This window comes from Solea senegalensis, linkage group LG3 (genome assembly GCF_019176455.1).
Source record: "Solea senegalensis isolate Sse05_10M linkage group LG3, IFAPA_SoseM_1, whole genome shotgun sequence".
Classification (NCBI taxonomy): Eukaryota; Metazoa; Chordata; class Actinopteri; order Pleuronectiformes; family Soleidae; genus Solea; species Solea senegalensis.
Window position 1 is genome coordinate 6731751 of NC_058023.1, and position 25747 is coordinate 6757497.

A 25747-nucleotide genomic window follows, 5' to 3' on the forward strand; every position below is an offset into this window, starting at 1 on the left:
CTTTTCCCCGATCGGACCAGAGCGGGAGCAGGACCAACCCCAAGTGGCGACCGGTCGCGATGTCATCCAGTAAAATCCCAATTCCCCCGTTCTGAAAGCCGCCAGATTCACGATTCGTCCCGCGCAACTGGACGTCCACAGACGGCGCCCTGCGACTAGGCTCCTATTGGACGACAGCAGCTGTCAATCATGCAATATGTGGAGTAGGTGAATTGGACACTCTAAATTGACCGTAGGTGTGAGTGAGTGTGAGAGTGGACGGTTGTTTGTCTCTGTGTGTGTCCCTATGATGGACTGGCGATCTGTCCAGGGTGTGACCCTGCCTTTTGCCCTTTGCCCCATCACTGATGCTAGCCTACAAAGTGCTCCATGGGTCTGCTCCCACCTACTTAAATGCTCTCACGAATGCTTATGTTCTTCGTCGACTGGCGGTGCCAAAACCCCGCACGAGACAATCCAGACTCGGTGGAATGACCCACCGAGCGCTACCAGAAAATGAAAATTCGAGAAGACAGACATCTTCTGTCCTAGCTCTTGCCTTACCTTCTCCTACTGCACTTGAATCCACTTCTGCACTCTCACCCTCCATCAGTCCACTGTTCCTATCTTCTTTGTAGCTTATTCATCTTGTAAGTCGCTTTGCTAAACGCTTAAGTAGAAAACTCACAACAGAACATGTAAGTAGTTAGAGGAGAATAGAAAGAGAGAGATAATAAAGGTAAAGTGCAGAAGGATGCAGTATCTGAACCTCTCATGACGGTCCATAAAAGGCCTTTGAAGGTGTCATTGGTGATAATGGTGTTACTTCAAGAACGCAACGTTTGCTCAGGTGGTTCTTGGTATAGAAAGTCTGAGAACCTCTGATCTGTGGGTTTTACAAAAAGAACATCAACAGTTTTCATATAAAACTCAAGTGATTCGCCCCCTGGTGGTTATTCACTATGCTCTCTAGGGGTGGGAATCACACCGATACGATATTATCGCGATATTTAAGTCTTTTTTTTTAAATAACACAGTATTTGCATTATTCTCATATATTTCACGGACATTAGTGGGTAGATTGATTCAGAAGGTGTAGTCCATTTGGCCACTTAAGTGAAGTTCAAGGAGTGTTTCAGTTTCAAACTGCTGAGTCACTTCAATTTCAGTATCCGTGTATTTGACTCGGAAAGAAAAATTATAGGCTAAAAAAAAATAAATCTCCAAATTATCACGATATTTCCCTGTATCAGTTTTTTTCCCCCTCACCGCTAATACTCTTCTCAGTTGCCCTTAGGCGCCAAACTGGAAGACTATGTCCACGTCTCAGAAATGGAATGCAAATTAGCAGTTAGCCACCAGGGGGCGACTCTGTCAGTTTGAGTGGAAGCAAGTAGGTAGTTTCAGTTCAATCAGAGCGCGACGGCGACTTTGTAAATTACGTTTCCATTTGTCGGAACGTCCACGACAAACCATGAGTGTGACTGACAGCTGGAATCGTCCAATGGGAGCCCGGTTGCAAGTGAACGTCTTGTGACCCACCAACCCACCCGCCGGCTTCGTGCAAATCGAAAATCCCAAAGGCTTCAGAGCGGGATGTCGTCGGTTTTGCATCCGGAAGTTTCCGTCCACTTTTATATACGAGCATAGATGGACCGCCGTCACAGGGACTGTTGCCAAAAAGTCGTACTATGTACCACTCGGTGTGGCTGCCGTGCGTTGAAAAGGAGTGTGGAGTGTGCTTTTTATTTGTGACATGGAAAATGTGTAATACTAAGTGGATTTGGTTGTTGTTTGAAAAGCCTGGACATATACCATGAAGGGATTACATCATCCAAACGTGAGGAGGCTCAAATCCAAAGACAAATTCCGTGAGACCAATGTTGCCTGGAAACACGGTCGCAGGCAGTTTTGTCCAGCGCGGTGATGTAACCCTTTCACCGTATAGTCCCGGGCTCCGTGTAAAAGACACTTGGATGTTTTATTACTTCATTTTTGAATGTGTAAAAGTCTGCAGATTCCCGGATGGAACCAGCTGTGACGGGGTTTGGCGTGGTGGTGGGGGGGGGGCGGTCGGGGGCCAAACCTCAATACCAAAGGGACAAAAACGGGAAAAAAAAGAGTGGCCATTTTGTGGTCTTCATCACGTTTACAGTGTGGAGCTTGAAGGAAGCTTGAAAAATATTTTTAGAAAAACGCCCACTGAGGCGATCTTTTTATTTTTACTTTTCTGGAGAAGGACCACGCTCTCCTCCTTTGCTCGCATGTACTATGAAGCGTATTCGGCTGGGTTGAGTAGGAGTAGTAGAAAAATCATTAAATAACAATCCGCTCTGTTTTTAAAACCCTGTGAGAAACTCACATTTAAGGGATTGTTAAGGTTTTATGAAGCGAGGTTGTTGGACATACTGACACATCTTTGGATTTTTGCCGTGATTGACTTGAGATAAAATCGACTCTTGCTTATGTCTACAATGCATTTCTGAATATGGTCACTGCTTTTTTTTCCTCAATGTTTAACAGCTTTTTATGTCCGGAAACTGCAGTTTCTCCACGGCTCAATCTCTCATACCAAAGCCCATAGAGGAAATTCACCATGTGTACATCACGGCACACAGGAGTTCTTAATCCACTTCTGTCTCCATACGTAAGTTCGGATGCATTATTATTATTATTAATATATTATTCAACGCAAACTGACCAAATGAGGCAGCAGTGGACCAGGAGCTCCTGTGACCATGTGAGCTGAAGACGCTCATTTGGGATTTGGTGCGGGAGAGGAAGGATTGTTTGGAAACTGAAGCTTGTTAGCCGCTCACTACAGATCTAGATATCCACAGATATCACAGACGTGAGCAGGTGAAGTCAGTATTACACCTTAAATACAAAGAGACGCCCTGCATCACTTTTGACTGGACGACTTGCGAATGTATAAAAGAAACCCTTTCTTTCCAGAGTCCAAGAAAACCCTCTGACGTCGCGTTTCAGTTCTTCTGCTCGTTCTCTTAGCTGTACTGTACAAAACCACACAACCCGGACTCACTGAAAGGACAGTCTGACAACAAACCCCGCCCCCCGCTCCCACCCCCCCGGAACTTAACGGTGACCGCTCGAATGTAAATGTCATGGTCACCAGCTCCCGGTGGCTCCTGCTGCAAACCATCACAACCCCCAGCCGACTGTTCAACCCGGTGTCACTATCAGTGATCGAATTGTGTATTTAAAGAAAAAACAAACGACTTTTACTTGTTCAATTTGTTGGTTAGATATCAAACCCCTAAGTATGGATTTTTCTTTCCCCGACATATCCGGAGTTTTTAAGTGAGGCTTCGCTCGGAGCAGTGCGACGTGTGTTTTTTGAACATTATTGCATGCTTTTTTTTTCTTTCTTTCTTTCTTTCTTTCTTTCTTTCGTTTCTAACGTGAACGGTTTCTTCCCGCGAATGTGGTGTACGTGTGCGTGACGCATGTGTTCACTGTGAGAGCTCAAAAAAGTTTCTTTTCTGTGTACGGAAAAAAAAAACAACCCACATTACTGTATTTTGTCAGGTAACTCGGTATCGCAATAAATAAATAAATAAATGAATGAATACATTACAAGTAATTGCAATATCTGTGGATGTGAGGAGTCATGCCTGGGCCACTAGAGGGAAGCAAACACTAACACTGCTGTCACACTTAATGCTTTCTCACCCATTAAAAATGACTCATTAGCTTTGTATTACCATTTATTTTAGAGCATCTCTGGAAGAAAATCATCATTTGCATTCCTTTTTTTGACATTTTATCTTGACATGATATTTATTTATATCGATAACAGAGGAAAAGAAACATCAGTTGACTTTTATTTTCATAAAGTGTGGCTAGATTTACTCAGAAAGTCTAAGTGTCTTTGGCTGGAACGCGTCAATTTGGCCATTTAAGTGAATTTCAAGCACGTGTTGTTTCATTTCAGTCACATCTTAAGTCTTGTGAGCTTTGCACATTGTGTCAAACTGCTGAGTCACTTCAATTTCAGTATCCGTGTGTCTGACTCAGTGTACTGTGTCCCAATTATAGCAGAAAACTTTAGCGTCATGTGTTTCAGATGTGACGAGCTTCAGATGCTGTCGTTTGAGAAACTTTGGTGGTTTATTCAACTTGAACTTCCTATGTTTTTCATTAGGAAACAGCCATTACACCGACTATACATTAATGAAAATGAATATAGCTAAAAACAGTAATTTCTCACATTTGAGAAGCACTTGTGGACATGTGGAAAGGTAGATGTTTTTTTTGTTTTTATCTGACTCCGCCTCCCAGTTTCTGCAGAACTCCCAGGCCTTTCTCTTGATACTCCTCTCTGCTCAGCCAAAAGGATTCCTTGTCCTTCATGATGTTGGCCAGCACAGCGCCACCTAGGAACACCATGTGTTTGCGTCTGGGAGGATCCTCGATACGGATCTTAAACTTCTGCACAGGTGAAGAAAAGAAAAAAGGCAGGGCAGATGTGATTAAAAAAGAGAAATAAATGCACATAAAGTCACACTTTTAATGCTTAAATGCTCCGTTTCTGTTTGGGTTTTATAGTGTAATGAAAATAATATAAATAATCAAGTAAAAAAAGAAATTGGGGATGATATTTCACATCATTTCAAAATAAAAGTTGTTTTGTTAGGGAGCAATAAATAGTTCCCAATATAAACTTATTTATGATGCAAAATTAACATTGATTAAAAAAAACATACAAAAATAAGCAGTGAGCCGCATGACTTTCATTGGGGGGACTGCATGTTTGAGACCTCTGCTGTAAGATTTAGTGACATCTAGAGGTGAAAATGCAGATTGCAACAAATCTCGGACTCCTCAATTCATTTCAATAGAAATGAATTGAGGCTACTGACTATTCCAAAGGACACTTTTGAGGCTAAAAACATAAACAAATGACATTAAGCCCTTGATCTGCATTGTCCTGCAGTCGAGCAGAATGATTATTCTGAATGTTCTTACTGAGAGTTTCTGTGTGTCCCCGTCCAGCACTCTCTCCAGGTAGAGCTGCTTGATCTCTCGCTCCAGTCTGGACGGAAGACCAGGATACATGGTGGTTCCTCCTGACAGAACAATGTGCTTATAAAAGTCCGCCCTGCAGGGGAAAAAACAGACAGATTGTTGATGTTTTTCTTTTAGCTGAAACACGTTCTTAGTCGATGTACAGCGCGAACGGCGGTGAGCGTCAGACCTGAGGTCGATGTCTGCAGCCTGGATGGTGTTAAACAGCAGCTCGGCCACCCCCGCTCCCTCCACATTAATGAGGTGAGGCTGGAACAGAGCTTCAGGGGCGCCGAACCTCTCTCCGCCCACGTTCACCTGACGGCCGTCGGGGAGCTGCCCCGCAGACACAAGACAAGGTTGGAGATCTGTCAAACAATGTCGCCATGCGAGACTGTTGCATATGAATCCCAGGTCAACTGAGCGAGGAGATTGAACGTTCTACCAATGTTTGTTTGGGTTTCCTTCAGGTCATATGATCCATGGATATTCTCTCCAACGATCAGAGCGGTTCTGAAAAATGTGGCTGTTGAACGTACCGTGAACGACTCCATCAGGTAGGTGGTTTCCGTGGCCAGTCGCTGCTCTTGCTCGATGTTGTATCCGACATAGCAGAGCTTCTCCTTCAGTATGCGCACAGTCTCAAAGTCTGCTGAGTGGTTGAAGGCGTAGCCTCGGAGCAGCAGGAGCTGACAAAAGAGATGGAAAACTGGGATCAGAGTACTACCTGGTACCACTTATTTCTTCACATGTGATCTCAATGTCAGACCTTTGGCTGCTGGAGAGGCCGCAGACTCACCTTGATGAGGTAGCGCGTGATGTCGCGACCCGCGATGTCCAGCCTGCGAGTGAGGTGGGGTAAGGAGAAACCCTCGTACACCGGACAGATGTGGGTGACGCCGTCGCCGGAGTCAACGACCACACCGGTGAGCAGTCCTGTAGACCATAGAACATTTCAAGAATCATGTGAACCCTTCGTGATTCAGCAGAGGGGTTTTCAATTGAATCCAAGGGAAGCAGCTGGTGGAAGTTTACCCTGAGCGTAGAGCGTGAGAACGGCCTGAATGGCCACGTAGATGCCGTGGAATTGATACTTTTCAAACATGACCTCCGTGATCTTTTCCCGGTTCTTGGTGGGGTTCATGGGCGGCTCGGTCAGCAGGATCTAAAAGAAGGGAAATCATATGAATACAGCTGTGTGAAGGTTTTGTGTATATTATGTAGAACAGTGTTAGCTAAAGTGTGGGTCGAGGAGATATTGTAAGTGGTCCTCAGGCAGGGATATAAAAATTCTTCCACTTCCACCAAATTAATCAGAACCAGAGACCATATATAACAAATTTGGATGTTCTAGTTTGCTTGGTGAGGTCAACCAGGAAGTAGGATTACATTACCACCAGGGGGCCATTTGTAATTAAGTTTCCACCTAAGTTCAGATCTTCAGCAAAAAAAAAGAGAAAGATTAAACCTTTTAATTCTGAACAATTGACCGTCTGTTTTCCCTCTCTTTCATTAGTACCCTACAAAAACAAGCATATACAACATTGACCTTGCATTCTTTTGGGTCAATGTCCAGGCGGTCAGCGCCGAAGGTGTAGTCCCACAGGTGAAGCATGTCCTCCCACGAGCGCACCATGCCGTTCTCCATGGGGTAAGAAATCTCCAGCATGGAGCGACACTCGCTGGCCTCATCCCCCACCATCAGGTCCTGGAGAAGAAGGAGAAGACGACGTTCAAACCAAACATCCGAATAAGGAAGAAATTTGATTATAATGACTTTGAATGTTTGCCGTAAGTATTAAGAGCCTCACCTTTATCTCAATGTTGCCCACTTTGGTGCTGGATCGCAGGATTGGTCGACCCACCATGGCGGGGAAGATGTGATCGGGGAAGTTCGCTCCAGCGAAGCCACATTTAACGAACTGTGGAGAAATATTAAATGAAGGAAATTACTTTTTTGTGCAAGACTACTAAAAAAGTATTTTTTAATCCCAGACCAGGGGTTCTCAAACGTCTTATGCCAAGTACCACCGGAGGAAGCTTGCGTACCACTGGTGGTACACATACCACAGTTTGAGAACCATGGATCCAGAAATCTTAATCATTCGAATGTGCTTTTAAACATACGACTTATACTAAAACTCTGAGAATTATCATAATAAATAAAACTGCCTCTGTCAAATTCAATCATATTCTGCGGGTGTCCTGTTCTAATCATTTTGTTAATCCATTCTGTTCAGTTTTAATCCAGCCCCTGGTTTAATCCACATGCAGAAATCTGATTTGGGGTGAATTATTATCAGTGTTGTAATGTAACAAGGTGCAAATACTTTGTCACTCTACTGATGTACAGCATTCAAGTATCTGTACTTTACCATATTATTCATATTTCCAGCAACAGATTGTCTCTTATCTATGATGCAGTGTTTATAGATTATTACTTTTATTATTTTGCATGCATTTTGGTGAGTAACTAAAGTGCTGCTCATAGTTCTTAAAGTTGACTGCAGACTCTTCACCTCACACTGTACTGCCTCGACTTGTCTTAACGACCAGAGTCACATTCCTTAGTCTGGAGGGAAACAATACATTCCAAACAGAGGCAAAACACGTTAAAAAATAAAATAAACGTTTTGGACTAAAAGTCGCATTTTAGATGTCAAACTGTAAAGTCCTTTAGTCTCATTTTTGTGTGTTTCTTTTAAGCCACTCCTGATTTGTGTAGACTCTGAAATCTCTCTTCCTGCTTTTCACCCAATTGTTGCTCAGTTTTAAGCCTTACAACCATGTATGGCTGTGTGTGTGTGTGTGTGTGTGTGTGTAAGAGGCAAGAGTGACAAGTCCAGACAGATGTGGAATCAGCCTCGAGTATGCACGGCATAGTTTCACACCCTGAGACTCCTTTTCTTGTTTTAAAAAATGAAAACACGTAAAAGTGGACACAGCTGTTACAGTTTTGCACTGAAAAATGGTCGAATCACACAAAAGCAGCAGGGACACGTTCAGAAAGAAGAAGTGTAAGTCACTTAAATGTGCAGGATTTAAATAAAAAACATGCACGACAGGTTCACGTTTTCGAGAACTACAAGTGGATTATCTGCGATGCTAATGAGATGTATAGTAAGCAGATGTTACTCACTCCTGTCCCATTGTCACACACCACCACTTTCCTTCCCTGACTGTCCATCCTCACACTGACGCCACAAAATAAAAAAGCTTCTCAGGAGACTCTCCGTCCTGTCAGAACAGGCTCTGTCCAACTAACACATAACAATTTCAAGACCAGCTCAGCAGTGACAACAACTGACAGGTAAATGCTTCCTGCTGCTCTTGCAGAGTGGGGGCGGGGTTATACTGAGAGAGACCCGCCCGCTCTCTGTGGTCAGCAGTGGAGGCAGTAAGAAAAAAGAGGAACTTGCCCTTTTTTATGTTTCCTTACACTTCTCATTTTTGCAAATACAGCAACGACAAAGACTATATTTGACACTGATGATGTAAATGTCTCTATGTAGTGAGGGGACATGTTTCCCATTTTTTACCAACACATTTTTATACTTTTAATGTGCCTTATTTGGAATAAACACATCTTCAAAAGTCATAAATCAATAATTTCCATGCCATAGCCTTACATAATAATAATTACAATGAATAATAATATAACTAGGATATAAAAGGGCCATGACCGGAAGTGCAGCGATTCTCTGCCCTTGCTTGAATAAGAGGGCATTTGCTGTTTTGTGACCTAATGTGTTCAGGGTCAGTCTCCTATGTCAGGTGTGAAGTTTCTAGGTGATCAGTCAGTGTACGGCAAAGTTATAAGCAACTTCCTGTTTCGTGGCAAATGGTTGAAGGGTAGGGTACAAATTGCCAAAATGGACCCCAAATTCAAAATGGCCATCTTCCTTTTGATCTGAGGCCATGGTTCCAATCTAACCCTAACCCAAGTTTTTGGGAAATGTGGTGGAGCTTAATTTTGGCCCTAATTATCAGAGCCCATGCTTTTAAATAGTTGTAAGAAAAATAAAGGGAAATCTTCTAATATAATATTACATTTTAAATGTAAAATTATATGTACTGTGTACTTTTATGTATATTTTTAAAATTCATTCTTTTCTTCTTTTTTTTTTACCAAGCTTTCTATAAATAAGGAGTGGTGCCTATTTGTGGTTGTACATAACAATATGTATATATATATTGTAGCCTTTTTGTCCCAATTATTATTATTTCTTATCTAAAAAATAAAATAAAAAACGCATTTCACTTGTGTAAATACGTGCGTCTTAGTCACAGCAATTTTTGTAAATTGAGAATTTTCATAGTTTTTGAAGTATTAGTATTTCAACAACAAGAGTGTTGTGAAAGACTTCAGGTTAATTTTTGATTGTTTTACTCAAAACAGCAACAACAACGTTAACAGGTAGTTGTTAAATCAATTATAGATGTAACTTCCGTTGGACCTCAATTTATTTTGAAAGAACCAGAAAGCAAATAAATAAACAATTTTGTATTACCGTGTCATTTTAAATGTTGTTTCATGCCTCAAATGCCCAAAACGTGAATCAGTCCTTTTTTCGTCCCTTAAACATCCAAAAACTAAAAGAAGAAGAAACGACAAGAAGGCGGAAAAAATAAAAATGCGTCACTTCCGGCCCCCATCTTTGATTGTTTGGTTGATTTAAAATTACTTGTACTTGTTAGCAGGAGCGAAAAAAACAAACTAACTGTGGAAACGTCAAAAACATGGGTAAGTGTTGTCAAACTGTCTGTATGTTTTATTTGTGGGACTTTTTAGTGAAATAAAAGTTTAAAATATATATGTAACTGTGAGCTATTTCTAGCTATTTACCCTCAGGATATTTAAACAGAGCTAAAGACAGTAAACAAAACAGCGACATAAATGCTAATGTTGCTAAGTGCCACGGGGGGGAGCCCGTGTTTTCCAGTAATGCTAGAATCTTAATATTTGAAATTAAATGATTCAATATTCTTCTTCTTATATCGTTTTCTATATATTTTGAAACATTACACTATTTGTAAAATAAGAACATTTTATGACTTTTTTTTGTACATGTCTTTGTGATATTCCAGTATTTTGCAACCTTTATTTTACGGAAGTAATTTGCATGTCTTTCCTGTTGTATTGACAATGCTGTCGAGCTCGCCAAATACAGCCTTTATTCATTTTACTTTGAATGGCCACAAGGGGAAGTTGGGAACTTGTATTTGATTGATTTGTAATGCTTGTATTAATTTAAGGTCTCTCCTGTTCAACTTAAAATGTTCACGTTCACTAAAATTTGCATAGGTAGTGTTTTTCACCAAAATATGAGGTGAAAGTGTGTGTTTTAGAGCCATGTAAGAGTTTGAAGCTGAAGATCTTAAGAATACTACTAATACTAATGCCTACATAAGTGTGTCAAGTGTGAAATATCATGTGTCTGAAATGACCTAAAGAAGCAAGAGCAAAGTGGTATATATGGGGTTAAGATGAGATTTAGAAGAGCAGTTAAATATTAAAAAAAAAAATGTATCCCCATTTTCTTCTTTACAAAATCTACTCAGTGCACATTTGGGTAAAAATAAGTTCATTTATTTACATAAAACATTTACAAAATACTGTACATCATTTTATGTGGATACGCAGCAGTGGATTATGGGAAATGAAAGATTTTCTTTAATGTTTAAAAAATGTGTCGTTTCTAAACCGGGTCTCACTGAGGTAATAGGCACAGTTGAGTTAATACCTTTTCTTTCATTTTTAACAGCAGCACACATGCATCATTAATCACATCGTTTGTGCATTTTTAATGTGTTATTGTGTCATTCACTCTTGAACCCTTTGTTCCTTTTGTTAAGGCAGTGATGCTCATTTGTGTTTTTACATCGACTTAATGACCTGATTTCTCTGAAGAAACACATTTAGGTTACAGTAAAATCTAGTGAATGACACTGAATTACGCCCATAATAACAATTATTATTATTATGCAGGAAATCTGTTATGCTCATTTTTAAAGGTCTAGTGCGAAGGAATTAGTGACGACTTTCCATCCGGTGTCTTGTTCTGTCCACAAAACCAAAATTATTTTGATTTCATAATGACTAAATGATTCATAAGGTTTTCTTTGTTATATGGAGCAAAGATACCAGAAACTATTCAAATTCAAAGAGATGAAATATCTGAACAGTTAAACTTAAAAAAACACTTAAAAGTGATAAATCAATTAAGGTTGCAACAATTATTATCTAAATTAATCCTCAACTATTTTGATAATCGATTAATCTGTGTTTTTCAGATTTTCTGCTTCTTAAAATGTGAATATTTTCTGGTTCTTTTGCTCCATGTAACACATAAATCATGAAAACTGAATAATTTTTGGTTTGTGCACAAAACAAGACATTTGAGTACATTATAATTTCTATTTTATGGACTGAAACGATGGAAAATAATGATTAGTTGCAGCCCTTGTATCCTGTATGTTACATTATAATAATTGACGTAAACAAAAATATTCATTGTAATCTGTATCAAAATTTATCAGTAATGATTTTCATATTCTCTAAAGACCGTCGTTGACATTATTTCTATAAATACTTTGCCTGAGAGTTAAATGTTTAAACCATAGTCCTGGTCAGCAGTAAATTAATTTATATAACCGCGACGGTCGTGTGTCATGGGGCTTTTTAAGTTAAGTGCATAATGTTGAACATTCCTTCAGATCCACAGTGAGTGGACTTTTCTCACTCGTCTTTCTTCTTCTGTGACCACATTCACAGGCAGTTCAGGAGTCTTTGACTTGAGTCTGATCTTTCTTGTGAGGAGGAAAAAAGTCTCTCCATCATCATCATCATCATCTCAGGACTCGAACTCGCTGTCACTGCTGACTGAGATGTCCGGAGTGGAGGCTCCCGTTCCTCTGCGCTCCGGCTCCGTGCTGCAGTCGCTGGCCTCTGGGCTGCCGAGGCGGTGAAGGGAGGCGGGCAGCAGGTGAGGGTGGTGTCGGCGTTCCTGAAGAGAGCCGTTGGGCGAGGTTTCAGAGAGCAGGAGGGAGGAATCCTGCTGTAGTCTGAGAGGAAGGAGAGATGAAAGAGTGAGATTCAGGATTGTTATCACTTTGGTTTGGAGTAGAGAGCAGGTGGTCAACAACTGGTGGCCTGTGGGCCAGCATTAATATCTGGCCTGAAAAATGTCAATAGATTGGAGTTTTAAAGCATTTTTTTGTCTGAATTAAACTTCTGAATTTAACCCATATTGTAAAACTTTCTAGCAGGTAAAGCTATTTATCTTTCATTCTATTTATCTGTTAATTGTTGGAATTGGTATCAAAGCACCGTTGCCTTTGAAGTGCCTTTAAGTTGCATTGTCAAAGCCATGTTTTGTTATATATTAACCTTCGTATGTGCCTTTGTAAATCTATCTATCATAGGAACTGGTATGACTTGTCGGTTTTACAACCTAACTGACTAACTACTAACTGTCTAACTAACGGACTGCTGTCTAACTACTAACTGACTGCTGTTTAACTGTGTATGTGGAATAAACCTTCAGAATGGCAGTCGAGTTGTACCCGCCGTACTTGTTCTGGTTACCCTTTCCAGAAGGGAGTATTGAGCTGAAAGGATCAGCCAGTAAAAATCTGGACACATATAGCATTGGTTTAATCTGATTTCCTTTTTTTCTTGACTTTTTGTGGATTGAAATGTGATTCATTGAATTGAATCAAGCTGAACAAAGTACATAGAGTGTAAAGAAAGAGGCCTTACTCTTTGAGTTAAGTTGTTCACAAACCTCTAAACAGACAAATTCAACTTTCTCCTTTGTTTTTTGTAAAAACAGGATGTAATCTTACAGCTACCTGTTCTTTGCAGATGCGGCACGGTCTCTCTGTCGTCGGTTCTTGAACCAGTTCCCGACCTGTGTGGGCGTGAGACCCGTGGCCTGGGCCAGGTGCCGTTTCCTCGACGGGTTTGGATACGGATCCTGAAGGTACCACTCTCTTAGCAAACTGCGAGTTCTTTCCTGGAGAAAGAGACGAAAGGAAAACATTTACTATTTAGCCTCATCTAGTCCAGTCGTCCATATTTCCTTTTTAACGGCACCTCGTGTTACTGTCGTCGTGTGTTTTTTAAACCGTCCCATTAAACCCAAATAATCTCATCGCTGTCATGTGACGCCCACTGTAATCTGGTTAGATTAGATTTATAACCAGATAATCACATGAGCCCTCTTGTGCATAAAAAATGTAAGTCCACTAAACTGGATCATGTTAAGGGGCTTAATATGTTTTGATTTAGAGATGGAAGTTCAGTTGGGAGCAATATCTCGCTTTGCCACAAGAGGGAGTTGACACACATTGGAGAGATTTTAGTCTCCAGTTTTAGTAAAAAAAAAGTTAGTTAGTTTGTCCCTCATGAATTTTAACCTATTTTAGTTAATTTCTTGTGTCATAATTCTGAAATAATATTTTTTCTGTGTAATTACACTGATGCTCATGGATTTTCCACATAGTTTTTTTTTTTATAACAACATAAATCTTGTTATACAACAGTTGAATGTCCTGGGGGTGGTGCACTCTGAGTGCTATAGTTGGATAAACTTTATTAATCCCAAAATTGGGATTAATAATTACTTATATAAATACATCTATATGAGGAGCCACTTTTTTAAACATGAATAACAATCAGGACTCCCAAAGAAGTCTCCCATGACTGAAACTGCTGGAATTTCCTCCCTCCTTTTTACGTAGGGTCTATTAAATAACATGCATAAATGAGTTGTGACACTGGTTTTCATATTTTACATGTGATATCAGCAATTATAGAGGTAGTTTGTCATGTTTGAAAAGTGGGTTCCTGTATAAGTAGTTTTGGGACACAGATCTGCAGCAGTGGATCAACACAACAACTAAAGCTGAGATTGTAAGGCAGTTAATGACATTATTTAAGGACTAGTCTCATGGCATTTTACATCTGTTTCCTGATATTGTAACACAGACATGTCAGAGTTTGAGAACACAGTCTCCGGATTTTTGACACGTAAAGTAGTTTAGTGGGTTTGACAGCAGAAGGCCGAGGGATCATCATCGTCTTAAGAGCTCAGAGAGCAGAGGCAGGTTAGAAAGCGTCTTCACACTCACACTCGCCGGCCACTTCATTAGGCACAGCTGTTCAACTCGCTGTTAACGCAGATATTCTCATCGGGGTAATCACATCGAGAGTCTATAGAGCTTGCAGCACAGACAAGAACTAACCTGGCTTGAGATGATTGAAAATGAACACTAATTAAAATGATCACTCATTAGCACTAAGGTATGAAGAAGACCATATTCAAAAACTATAGTGATCATCAATTTTCTTTTAGGGCGATTAATAGATTATTCCTCAATTTCACAATATAGCTTATCGGTTTGGGTAGTTATTTTTTAAAATAATTAAAACTTCTTTAACGTGAATATTTTCTCGTGAAATCTAGAACATCGTCATTTTAAGTACTAGGTTTATGGATGATGATAATTAGTTAGTTGCAGCCCTAGTTTCTTTACTTTATTGAAGTAAACTGAATTATAATTCAGCACTAAATGCTGCTTGTTTTACTGCAGTGAAACATTACAGAGTGAAATGTCTTGTCTGTGTCTTTAGAGTTGTATTTCATATAGACATTTTTATAATCAGGTGTTGCAACACAGATAGATATTTCCCATTATTTCCTGACATTAATTGTTGCAGCCTTATTCCTCTGTTACTTATAAAGTGGCCAGTGAAAGTAAATAAACAAATCCGATCAGACCGGTTTCTGCTCTGATTTTTCAGTTCTAAGTCAAACACTGTATCCATACATCGCTTTCTCTTTACCTTAAAGCAGTGCGTCTTCTGCTCGCCGTCCCAGATGGTGCGGGGCAGCGGGAACTTCTTGCGAATGCGGTACTTCTCCACCGGGCCCAGCGGCCTACCGCGGAGCCTCTCCGCCTCCCGGTAGTGCGCATCCAGCCACAGGTTTTGCAGTTTGGCGTGCGACTCGCGTGTGAACCTGTGGTTCTGCAGGATTTGATAAAGCGCGTCAAAATTCCCCCCGTGGAAAGCCACCAGCGCTCTGGCGCGCATCACGGACTCATGTCGGTTCAGCGCCTCGCCAGCGGAGCCGGGGACCGCGGCGGGCAGCGACCAGAGGAACCGGCCGAGGCGCTCGATGTCCCCGGTCTCCTCCAGGTTTTCGCACACCCGAGCCACTTGGTCCGGTGTGAACATCGGTAGCGGGAACATCACGGCTCTGCGCGTCTTGGGTAGGACGTTAGGAGAAGTTCGCAGGGCGCGTGGAAAGACGATCCAACCGTGCGTAAAAGTCCGTGCGCTCTTGGATTATTGACACTTGCAGCGTCGCTGCTGCTGCTCTTATGGAACCGAGTGTTTCCTGGTATTTGGGCAAATGTTTCAGAGAAGGTGAATAAAGGAGGAGGACGCGGAGTCTAGCTGTATTTATAGCCAGATAAAATTAGCATCTCTGTGGTTGTTTTGAGAAGGATTAAACATCCTGGCCATTAGCCTCTTAGTGGGGGGTTGTGTGTACAGAGGTGACTGCTGATCAACTTGTTTGGCTTAGCCCGAGGATACATTGACTGTTAGGGTAAATGCAGTGAGCAAACAAGCCACTGATAGGTCCTTTAATTCAAGTCTGATCCTGCTGGACATGGAGATGGAGCCTCAGGAGGCTGATTCTCCAATAATCAACTCAGGTGTCAGACAGGAAACAGAAACTACAAAACAATACGAAAAATAAACCCTGTGATTCAGCGCTGTTCTTTGAGTATTTCTATGGTGACACAGAGGATGAGGTGATATATGTCCATCGTGCATTGCATTAAAAAGCACTTTTCCTTCATTGTTAGAATCATGAATGTGGAAAATTGGTCATATTTCACATTAGTGCAGTCCAGTTCTCTATTGTATTGCCCTAGTGATTTAGTTTGAAGTGCATGCGTAGAGCGCCAGGTCCTACTCCAGTCCAACTAAGAGTATACATGCACGAGTAATCGGACTATAAAATGCATTATCCAGGTATGTTAGTCCGGCTGAGACTAGCTCCATTTTAGTGTTTACATGACATTAAGAAAACTAAAACATAATGTTAGAAATGGTGTTCGTCTCAATACATTGTAATGTTTTGTTAGTTGTTTTTGTAACATTACAACATATTATATGCATATTTTTGGTAATGTAAGTCATATATTTCTTAAAAAAGTAAAACATTTTCTTAGGTTACTAATGGTTTTGTAACATGGCAACATTTTTAACACTTGCTGCTAATGTCATTAATGTTATTTGTGGCATTATCATCAATAGTTTATCTATTTCCATTAATATTTTTTGGAATTTTGCTCTCTGAAAGCTTATATGAAAAGAATTAAGGCAGATCAAGCGCCACCTGTTTACCTTAAGGAATCTAAAAAAACATATTACATTTTTATATAGTTATCACAATGATACAGTGAATTGTAATGACTTTGTTCAAGATGCGGGGACTCGTCGGGGGCATGGAGCTGCAGCTATCTGCGATCAGCAATCAGCTAATACCCATATAATTAAAACGGACACGTTAGCACCTCGAGGCTAACGCGTGTGCCACCTCCAGCCAGGCCGAGATATGACGAAACCCCCGAGACGTGGATGTGAGGCAGTGTAACTCCAGGACATGGAGTTAATGATCTGCTGCTCGCTTCAATCCCCATGATCTTAGTGGCTCATTAATCAGACTTAGGTTAATTTTCTTATTAATCAGGATCAGGAGCCTGGCTGTTAGCATCTGTTGCATTTCATTTGCACTTGGTACAAAAAACACACACAGTATCAGAGTGAATAATGTCTCTATATTAAATCAATGAAACCCTTCTGTTCAGGCATTGACTGTAGATTAACTCACACACAGAGTAAATATGAGGCTTTGCATAAAGGTTGCAGTCAGGTGAAGGATGATCTGGTTTTAAAATAAGGTGAAGGGTTTTTTAAAATCCTACTAATCTGTCTAGAATACAGATATGAGTTGCCAGACATTGAAGCCTCGTCAGTGAACATCTGGGCTCCTGACGTGTTCATGTCGGTAAATAGGATTCAGTGGTTAAACTGTACTTACTGTAGGGTTCAGGGTGATGGGGTTTCCCTTGGAAATTTGTTGTTTTGTATTTTGGGAAGCGACACATTTTGATTAATTTATCATTACAAAATTCTCATAATATTACGACTTTATTCTTGAAAGATTACAACTTTATACTCATAATATTAGGACTTAATTCTTGAATCTTAATTCTGGTTACCCTTTCCAGAAGGGAGTATTGAGCTGAAAGGATCAGCCAGAAAAAATCTGGACAACTTGTCGAAAGATTATGACTCTTCTGGAAAGATTTTTAAAAATGAAAATGTTCAGTTTGGGTTTCCAAAAAAAAATAGCAAACCCGCTCTAAAAGCCTATTAAAAGAACACATTTTAAAAACAAAAAGTCAAAACTAAAACTAATGTAAAATCAAAAACTTATCTTATACAAGACAAAATCTTATACAACTTTGGTCCTCACAAAGACATAAAGACTAGTTTATGTGTGTGTGTGTGTGTTAAGTGGTGGCGGTCAGTGGCGGGAAGTGTCTGAACCTTGGAAGGGTTAGATTAGCTGTGAGCATGATCTTCACTGAGGTCATTTCTCCCCGTCTGTGACACTGACACACACACACACACACACACACACACACACACACACACACCTTCATTACCAGAAATCCTTCAGCCCAATCTGTTTAACACTTTGAGAGCAGACTGAAGCTGAATCTGATTAAGTGCTCCCAAGCCGTTACAACAGCATGAATGATAAGATGCTGATGAGATGAACAGACGATGTGTCTGCGTGCGTGTGCGTGTGTGTGCGTGTGTGTGAGGTCGGACACATCACTGACAGTACTGTTGCGACCAATGGACAAAAGAATCATGACCTTCAAACCATTTTGTTATCGATAATTTCAACTTTTGGTGATTTTTGGTTGTGGATAAATGGATAGATTTACTTCATTGATTCCAGAAGTGGGACATGATTGTGTTACAGCAGCACAGTTTCGGGGCACTTTAAAATTCTTAACCCTTTAACGCCTAAGCCTCATAATGTCCGTCTGGACTTTTTTTGTTGCTTATTTCAACCAGAAAATGTTCTGTAACTGAGTGATTTTGTGATTTTTTTCCCAGAATAATAACATCTGGCAGTTATTTACAATTTACTGCATGTTAACATACTGTTTTAACAATTTAAAATGAAGAAAAACAAAAAAAAAACACTAGTCGTACATGAACACCAGATTTTGTGTGTTCAATTTTTAACTTTGAACAGTGTAAAACATATTTAAAGTAACATTTGTCTACTATTGAGCTGGCTTCCTGAAACAGCGTGAGTGAGATTACTGTGATAGCTACATGCTGGCTTTGACGTGCAACTTTCTTAGCTTTCAGAAACCGTTAAAATTTTTCCGATAGCACAAGCGCGTAATTACGGAAAATCCAAAGTGTGCTCGCAAACACTTCACCTGCAATGCACTCGTTTTCAAGGGTTAAATATAGGGAATGGAAAATATGAGATAAATAGTAACATATACATGTCAAGAAAATGTGACTACATTCAGTTTTCTTTGTTCTTCTTCTATGACATATATATACACTGTATATATAATATGTGAACAAGACATTTTAGAAAGACATACAATTCTGATGTTTTGGAAACACCAAAAAAAACGAGACATTTTTGTTACATAATGATATAATATAATAATATTTATCTTACCAGAAAATGACTTTGGTAGAAGTTGAATTCAATTTTTATAATCTTACTTAAGTAAAAGTCTTAAAGTGTTTGATATTTACTGTACTTAAGTATCAAAAGTAATTTTCTGATATAAAATGTACTTAAGTTTTAAAATAAAGGTATTAAAAAAAGTGAGGCATTAGGATTGAGCCATGGTAGCTCAGTGGTAGAGCGAGGAAGGTTGTGGGGTCAATTTCTGGCTCTGCTGGTCTATATGTGTCCTTGAGCAAGATACTTAACCCCATGTTGCAGCGTATGAATGGGTAAAAACTGTAGAGCACAGCCGCTCATCAAGACTAGAAAAGCTCTATATAAATATAGACCATAATACCAACTCTTCTTATTCTAATTTTATTTGATAATCACGAGTATCAAAGACGACAAAGTATTTGTACTTTGTTACATTATACACACTGAACCTAACCACAGTTCAAATCTGAGCACTAAACTTTTTCTGCCTCATTGGGACCAGATTTTCGTCTCCATGAGGGCTATTGGTCCTGACAAGGTCCTAAAAAATAGCAAATATAAACACGCACACACACACACACACAGGTGGAAGCCCACTTGACATAATTAATTAGTGGCTTAAACAGAAGCCTCCTGCTTAAAAATGACCTGTTGATTTTGCCAACAGGCAAAGCGAGGGGGGGGCATGCATGCGTGTGTGTGTGTGTGTGTCTGTGTGTGTGTGTGTGGAAGTCAGGGGGGTGTCACCACTCTGGATAAATCCACACCAAGCACAATTAACAAGCAATTGGGAGGAGAAGTAATTAGTATTATCTCCTTATCACCATCAACCCCTATTCTCAAGAAAATGGGTTGGAAAACATAATCACTCACACACACACACATACTAATTCCCTCTAGGCAAATGTGTTGAGGCTAATTACAAGCTCATTTGCAACTGAAAAGCATGTATCCTCTCTCAGACAGCTCCCCCCATAACCCCCGCACACACACACACACACACTCACTCACTTTAGCTGTTAGCTTTAGCGCTCAGCTTCACCTTGCTGATACCCACTCGCCAAACAAACGACAAACCAAATTACTTCCCACCATCACTGTCACATGATAGGAGGTAAAGAAAGAATAAAAATAGGAAGATTTCTTGTTCCAGTATAGACACAGGTGATATCAAGTCCATGTGGACTGTGTTTTCAGTAAATACTCGTGAGGGATTTCATTAAAAACTGTTAAGTAGAAGTAACTTCTGTAGTTTGATTTCAATTTTGGCGTAATCAGAATGAAATTATAGCATAAGCCTTTCGATTTATGGTGGCAACAGTTAAATAAAACTGTATTCTACTTTACAGTTTACATGTTTAGGTTTTAAAGTCACATTTTCCGTCCTTTTTGTAATTAATTCATGTATTTTAATGTTTTTTCTCGCTATGTTTTTAAAGGAGCGTCACACCTCAATGAGTTTGAATAACTTCTATGCCACTGTCATTATTTAAACACATATTTAATGATAAAAAATGTGAAATGCAGACAAAAAATGTAAAATCCTTTATACTTTTATTAGAAAAGCGAGCGAAATTAAGCAAATTCAATGAATACAGCAAGGAATAGTGGTACCATCATCATGATATGTGACAGGTGTTACTGAAGTTGTTGAGGAATCCAAAGGGATTTAAGGTGGGACTTCTTCTTACCTAATACTGTAATGCTCATTAATTCCTGCTTTGGTGACTTACCTCTCCTGATCCTCTGTTCAGCCCCGGCACAGCACAGCCTCACCCTCTCACCCTCTCATCCTCTCACCCATCCCAGGGAAGAAGCATAACTCTTATGGAGGAGTAATGATGCTTTCCAGTTGTAATCGGATGTCGTAAAGTTGAGGGGAGGGCGTTCCCTTAAGTCGGGCTTTGAGCTGTCTCACAAACCACAAAATGGCCGCCACTTGTGCAAACACGGTTAAACACGGTTATTTTCATTCATTTTTTTCAGTAAATCTGTAGTACATGTTTTTATAACGTGCTACGCCGTCAACTCTGCGGTGACTTGGCTCCCAGTTCATACCTCCGACGTCAATGGACCTCGGCATTAGTTGCGAGCTTCTAACGAACTGAAAGGGGGATATATCGCCCCCTAGTGCAGTGGAGGTGGACACGTTCACAAAAGCACCCCTCAGTTGACCAGACGAACAGTGTAGTCGTGCTACAACGCTAACCGAGTGAAAACAAACATGGCCACCTTCACTTGTGGCTTATATTGATTTTGTTTAAAGTCGTCCTCTGATACCGGGGGCCGGCAGCTCGACTAAAGTTTAATCTGTCATATAAATCCCGCTTAATCTCCTGTATTACAACTGCTTTAATAAGTGCATTAACTTGACTTCAGCCAAGATTATTGAACTTATTCAACATTTATCGCCACTAAAAAGGGAATTTTTAAGTTTATTTTATTTTTATTCAGTTTTGTATGTCACTGAAATCCACCGGGTAATCTTTTTGTTTTAAGACGCTGTTGACACACATACCCGTCGGTGTTGTGCAAACATTGGTGTAGTTGTCATCTGTTACTGAGGGACTGTGATAAATGAGCCTTGTATTAGTGCATCGATCCAGGCAGAATTAAGTCACTAATGGCCACGGGCAGCCATTGTAAACATATGTCTACTTTGCAGTGAGTAATAATTTATTTTCACTTTTGTTTTTATTTAATGTGCCGGTTATTTTTTTAGCGATTGGTTGTTTGGTCCGTAAATGTCAGAAAATTGTTGAAAAAATTTTGTCGTCTTTTTGTCCACAAACCAAAATTCTTCAGTTGTAATAATTTCTTCGTTATATGGAGCCAGGAAGCCAGAAAACATTTAAACATTTAAGAAGCAAGAAAATCAAAGTGCTTGTTGTAATTATTAAAAAAACCAAACAAACACTCAAACCGATTATCAAGTTAGTTGACAATCAGTATAATAATTGATCATACGTCCATTAATCTATGTAATGTTGCAGCTTTAGTTTGGGGTTTGATTCCTGTTTTCTTGTATGATCCTTTTGTTTGACAATGAAAATCTAATAATCTCATTTTCATATAGAAAAACATGTTTAAAATGAGTGTGATATTTGTGCAGATCTGTGAGAAGCAAAAGATTTTCCCTTCAGTCTGTAGAATAAGATGTGTATAGATCACAACAATAATTAATGTAAAATGATATTTTCACACACATTTTGGCAATTGAAAATTGCAGTAGGCTATGTTGTTTTTTTGCAAAAATTTGGATTAATTGTTCAGCCCAACCTAAAATCCAGAAGGACATTTTAAAATGTTGAGTATTGATGAGTTAAAAGTGTAAATTTGTTCAAAGCAGCATGACACAGCTGATGCCTCAGTGCTAACGATTACTCACCTGTGTGTATTTCTGTTCTGTCTACATGTTGTGGTTTGGCTTTTTTTTTACCTGCTGGGTTTATGTGACAGCAGGAGTGGGAGGCTAAGAGGCGTTAGCGCCGTGAGAAGGATTACTCTTATCTGATAGTCCTCCTTTTCTTTTACCTCGTCGGTGTCACGTCTCATTACTTCTGTCCTTCTCGCCTGTATCGCGTGGCTTTGGCGGGATACGTTTAAAATGCAGGTCGCCCCCGCGTGTCCGGGGAACAGCGGGTGTAGAGGCAACGGCGATACTGTGTGCGTGTGCCCTTTGCTCGAGAGTAAGCAGACGGGTAAACATCTCCCAAAGCTGGCATTGATGGCAGCTAAGCCTTAACTTGTTTAAGTGAAACGCACACGTCCATCACAGGGAGAGAGACGGAGACGCTGCTCAGCGTGTGCGAACAATCTGTTTTTTTGAGGTTGTTTTGACAAGTAGACCAACGACCAAGGCTTAAAGGCACCTGGAAATGTACATTTTGATCCACTGGATCCAGAAGAACATTCTGGATCCATTAGTCTGATGGTAGAGTGTCTAATCCTACATACATATACCAAATTTCGCCCTTTAAAATCCCATCCCAAAATCCCAAAATCACCAAATTTTGTGACATCATTAAAGGGTAGTTTCTCAGTAAAATTTAATGAGAACACACTTGTGTGATCACGTACCCATCACAAAATAATAAGTCTGACAGATAAACCCACGCTGATGAAAGCATAACCTTGGAAAGACTCACAAGATGGAGAAAGTCAAAAGAAGAAAAAGACCATTTTTAAGGAAGATTGGAAAACAATTAGTAAAATCCTATTGAAATCAAGAGAGACTGTTATAGTTTCTCAATCAAAAGATATAGGGCTATGACATAATTGTTTTCCCAAATGTTGCATTTTGGTTCCATATATATGAAAATGGCGTTTTGAGATTTGTGACCTGTTTTCCAAACATTTTAGGGCTTCCAAATACTGGTTCCTAACGAGGCCGATATGATATAAAACCTTGCGGTTCTATTTCTAAACGTCTCTGGTGTATTTTTTATTGTTTAAGTGACAGAAGTTTATGGTTGATATAGAAGTTATCAGACCTCCTGTCAACAGTATGTTTCCATATTCCAAAACAAATTTTCCCTCAGACACATCAGTAAACCAATTATTCATTCAATAAACCTAAATATCTCGAAAGGCTTTGGCCTCGGGTTTGTTAATCCTTCCAGTCAAGTGGCTCATTAGAGGAAACCACTGATGTTAAGCTGAGTGGCAACAACATCCTCTAAAGGTCTTTTCTCCTCAAACTGCTGTTCAACATGCTACAGTGGACAAACAACCCACTCATTTGTGGCGACGTCTCATTTTGCGAATTCCTCACATCAGTGTGGTTCACTGACTCCTTCATCTCTCTCCCATTCGCTGACCCACACTGAAGCGGCCTACAACGTCTGTATGCTGACCCTGTGCTCTTCCTCCTCCTCCTCTCTGGAGAACCCCCCGCCGCCTGCTCATCTCGCCCTCCAGCTGGTTCCCTCCACTGTCCAGAAGCCACCAAGCTCTCCTGGCCTTAGCAGGGCGGCTAATCTAGATGGCGGGAGGCCTCCCTCCTGCTAGCATACACAAGAGAGGGCAACCCTAATTGCTTGTGTCGTAAAGCTCTCTGACCCAGATAAGCCATCACTCCCCAAAGCTGTGGAGATAAACCCCACTTTACCTCACCAAACCTGCCTCTCCTGATTCATACAAGCTGCAAACCCCCCCCCAAAAAAAAATTTCTGCACCTTCTGCCACATCATTAACACTCAGACCAGGAGGAAGAAAATGAGCCTCTCAGAAGGAAAAAAAAAACTTTGTATAATAATAGTTTTCTCTTATAAAATCCAACAGGTAATTGAAGGAGTTGTATACTGTTAGCAGTATAACGTACTAACCAGGGTCGGAGATAAGCAGAACGTTCCTGAAATATCTGAAATTGCCCTTGAAATTTGCAAATTTTGTAAACTAGATATGCATAGGTGTCTTGTAGTGAGGGTCGCCAGGCCAAGGCTCGGATGACTATCTTTGGCGACTTCTTCTGTTTTTTTTCTGCTTGGTGAGTGGAAGTTCAGTTTGCGCGTGCGCTGTCCACACTCAGGTAGTTGAAGAGGTACGCCACATATAATTGACAGCTGGTATCGTCCAGTAGGAGCCTATAGTTGCAGGCAACATGTTTGAGCATCCAGTTGGAAAACGTCAACATGGCACCAGACAAATTCGGAATCTCGAGGCTTCAAATCGGCAATTCACATTCTCACTGGTGACATCCCGACCGGTTGCCCTCGGTTGGTCCTGGTCCACTCTGGTCCGATCAGGGAAAGGGTTTACTGTTAAAAGTCCACTCTGAGTCTTTCCAACAGGAGCCTGTTTTTTTGAAGATATCAACATCGCACCAAGTGTTGTTGGAGTAATAAAATATTTGTCTTTCATTGTTAGATAACTTGGTAAATAATTCTTCGTTCTATCCACACTGATCCCTCCATTATTTCCTTTGAACTGTTTTTCCTTTGAACCTGTCGTTCCAAGTGGTATTAAACAGGTCTTTCAAAGTCTTCAATTTGAGTTGGAGGTTAGTGGCCGTATGCTGGTAGACGATATCTCCCAACATTTGATGAAATAAGCCTGGAATTGATCCAAAATGCCTCCAAATTATACAAACAACAAAAAAGCGAATTTTCTCCCCTATTGTAGACAAAGTATAATTAAAATTCAATAAAATATACCTCAGTACGTATTTATAAGCTATAGTGAGAGCAAATTGTTGAAGAGGTCGGCGTGAAAGCAAAAGTTCCCATTTTTTTCTCATGACACATGACTTGATGTAGACGGTTGAAGCTGATCTAAAGGCTGAAGTGTGCAGTTGTGTGCCATTCGTTCTTTTTTGCCTGGTTCATGATCACTGTTGAGTCCTGGTAATGCAGGCTTAGTCACAAAACGCCACAGAAGTGCTGCAGACCATTGTCAAGTGCAGAACATTTCACATGCTCCACTTCTTCTCCAACAGATGCCACATCACTGATCATCAACGTTCAAGCGACTGACGCGCGACACAAACAGATACTGAAATTCATTTTTCTGTCAACTTTATAACATTTTGTGTGGGTTTTTGGTTTTTTTTTTTTGGAATGGTTGCTATTGTATTAATTTAATCCAGATCAAACTGGGCTTGTAATGATTTATCAATGACTGAAATAATTGTCCACCATTATGATAATTGACAAGCTGTCTGAAGTTTTTAGCTTCTTATACGTGAATGTTTTTCCTTTGCACATACTAGCCATAAGTATGTTTGTATAACTGTAAAATCACTTTTAAATTTAAAAAAAAGAAAGAAGAGATTTAGTTTTCGTAGCCTTGGATTAAGTCTGTTACTATACATGTACTTTAGGCAGGAGTCCTGCCGTCTTTCTAGAGTAGTCTGTTTCGCATTTTATAGAGGAATCTTTACATAACAATTGACATTGAATTGAAAAAAAAAATCAAATAACATTCAGAATCTTGTCAAAAAAATT

General features: G+C 40.1%; 3 protein-coding genes and 1 long non-coding RNA gene across 22 annotated transcripts in view; 1 reads left to right on the plus strand and 3 right to left on the minus strand.

The window, feature by feature from the left end:
• LOC122766468 (calcium/calmodulin-dependent protein kinase type II delta chain) overlaps positions 1 to 25747 on the minus strand; it is a 557529-nt gene that overhangs the window by 351520 nt on the left and 180262 nt on the right. The window lies entirely within an intron of this gene.
• Positions 3695 to 8344, minus strand: zgc:101810 (uncharacterized protein LOC493612 homolog). The gene is made up of 9 exons (XM_044021380.1): positions 8147 to 8344; positions 6819 to 6929; positions 6557 to 6715; positions 6043 to 6172; positions 5807 to 5943; positions 5547 to 5696; positions 5198 to 5343; positions 4969 to 5101; positions 3695 to 4431 (listed from the first exon to the last, which is right to left on the minus strand). Exons 1-9 carry the CDS (start codon positions 8192 to 8194, stop codon positions 4261 to 4263), a joined length of 1185 nt encoding a protein of 394 aa, XP_043877315.1. The 5' UTR covers positions 8195 to 8344; the 3' UTR covers positions 3695 to 4260.
• Positions 5300 to 7199, plus strand: LOC122766486. Its single transcript, XR_006360072.1, has 2 exons — positions 5300 to 5366; positions 5478 to 7199. It is a non-coding gene; the product is annotated as an uncharacterized LOC122766486 (long non-coding RNA).
• Positions 11359 to 15644, minus strand: six7 (SIX homeobox 7). Its single transcript, XM_044021386.1, has 3 exons — positions 14858 to 15644; positions 12862 to 13025; positions 11359 to 12072 (listed from the first exon to the last, which is right to left on the minus strand). Exons 1-3 carry the CDS (start codon positions 15263 to 15265, stop codon positions 11862 to 11864), a joined length of 783 nt encoding a protein of 260 aa, XP_043877321.1. The 5' UTR covers positions 15266 to 15644; the 3' UTR covers positions 11359 to 11861.

Excerpts from the sequence above, each read along its gene's own strand:
- zgc:101810 (XM_044021380.1), bottom strand. The coding sequence starts at position 8,194 with ATGGACAGTCAGGGAAGGAAAGTGGTGGTGTGTGACAATGGGACAGGA. Across the intron at positions 5,944-6,042 it reads TCTCACGCTCTACGCTCAGG|GACTGCTCACCGGTGTGGTC; the intron begins GTAAACTTCCAC and ends TATGGTCTACAG. Across the intron at positions 5,102-5,197 it reads GCTGCAGACATCGACCTCAG|GGCGGACTTTTATAAGCACA; the intron begins GTCTGACGCTCA and ends TTTCCCCTGCAG.
- six7 (XM_044021386.1), bottom strand. The coding sequence starts at position 15,265 with ATGTTCCCGCTACCGATGTTCACACCGGACCAAGTGGCTCGGGTGTGC. Across the intron at positions 13,026-14,857 it reads AGAAGACGCACTGCTTTAAG|GAAAGAACTCGCAGTTTGCT; the intron begins GTAAAGAGAAAG and ends CTCTTTCTCCAG. Across the intron at positions 12,073-12,861 it reads GCCGCATCTGCAAAGAACAG|ACTACAGCAGGATTCCTCCC; the intron begins GTAGCTGTAAGA and ends CCTTCCTCTCAG.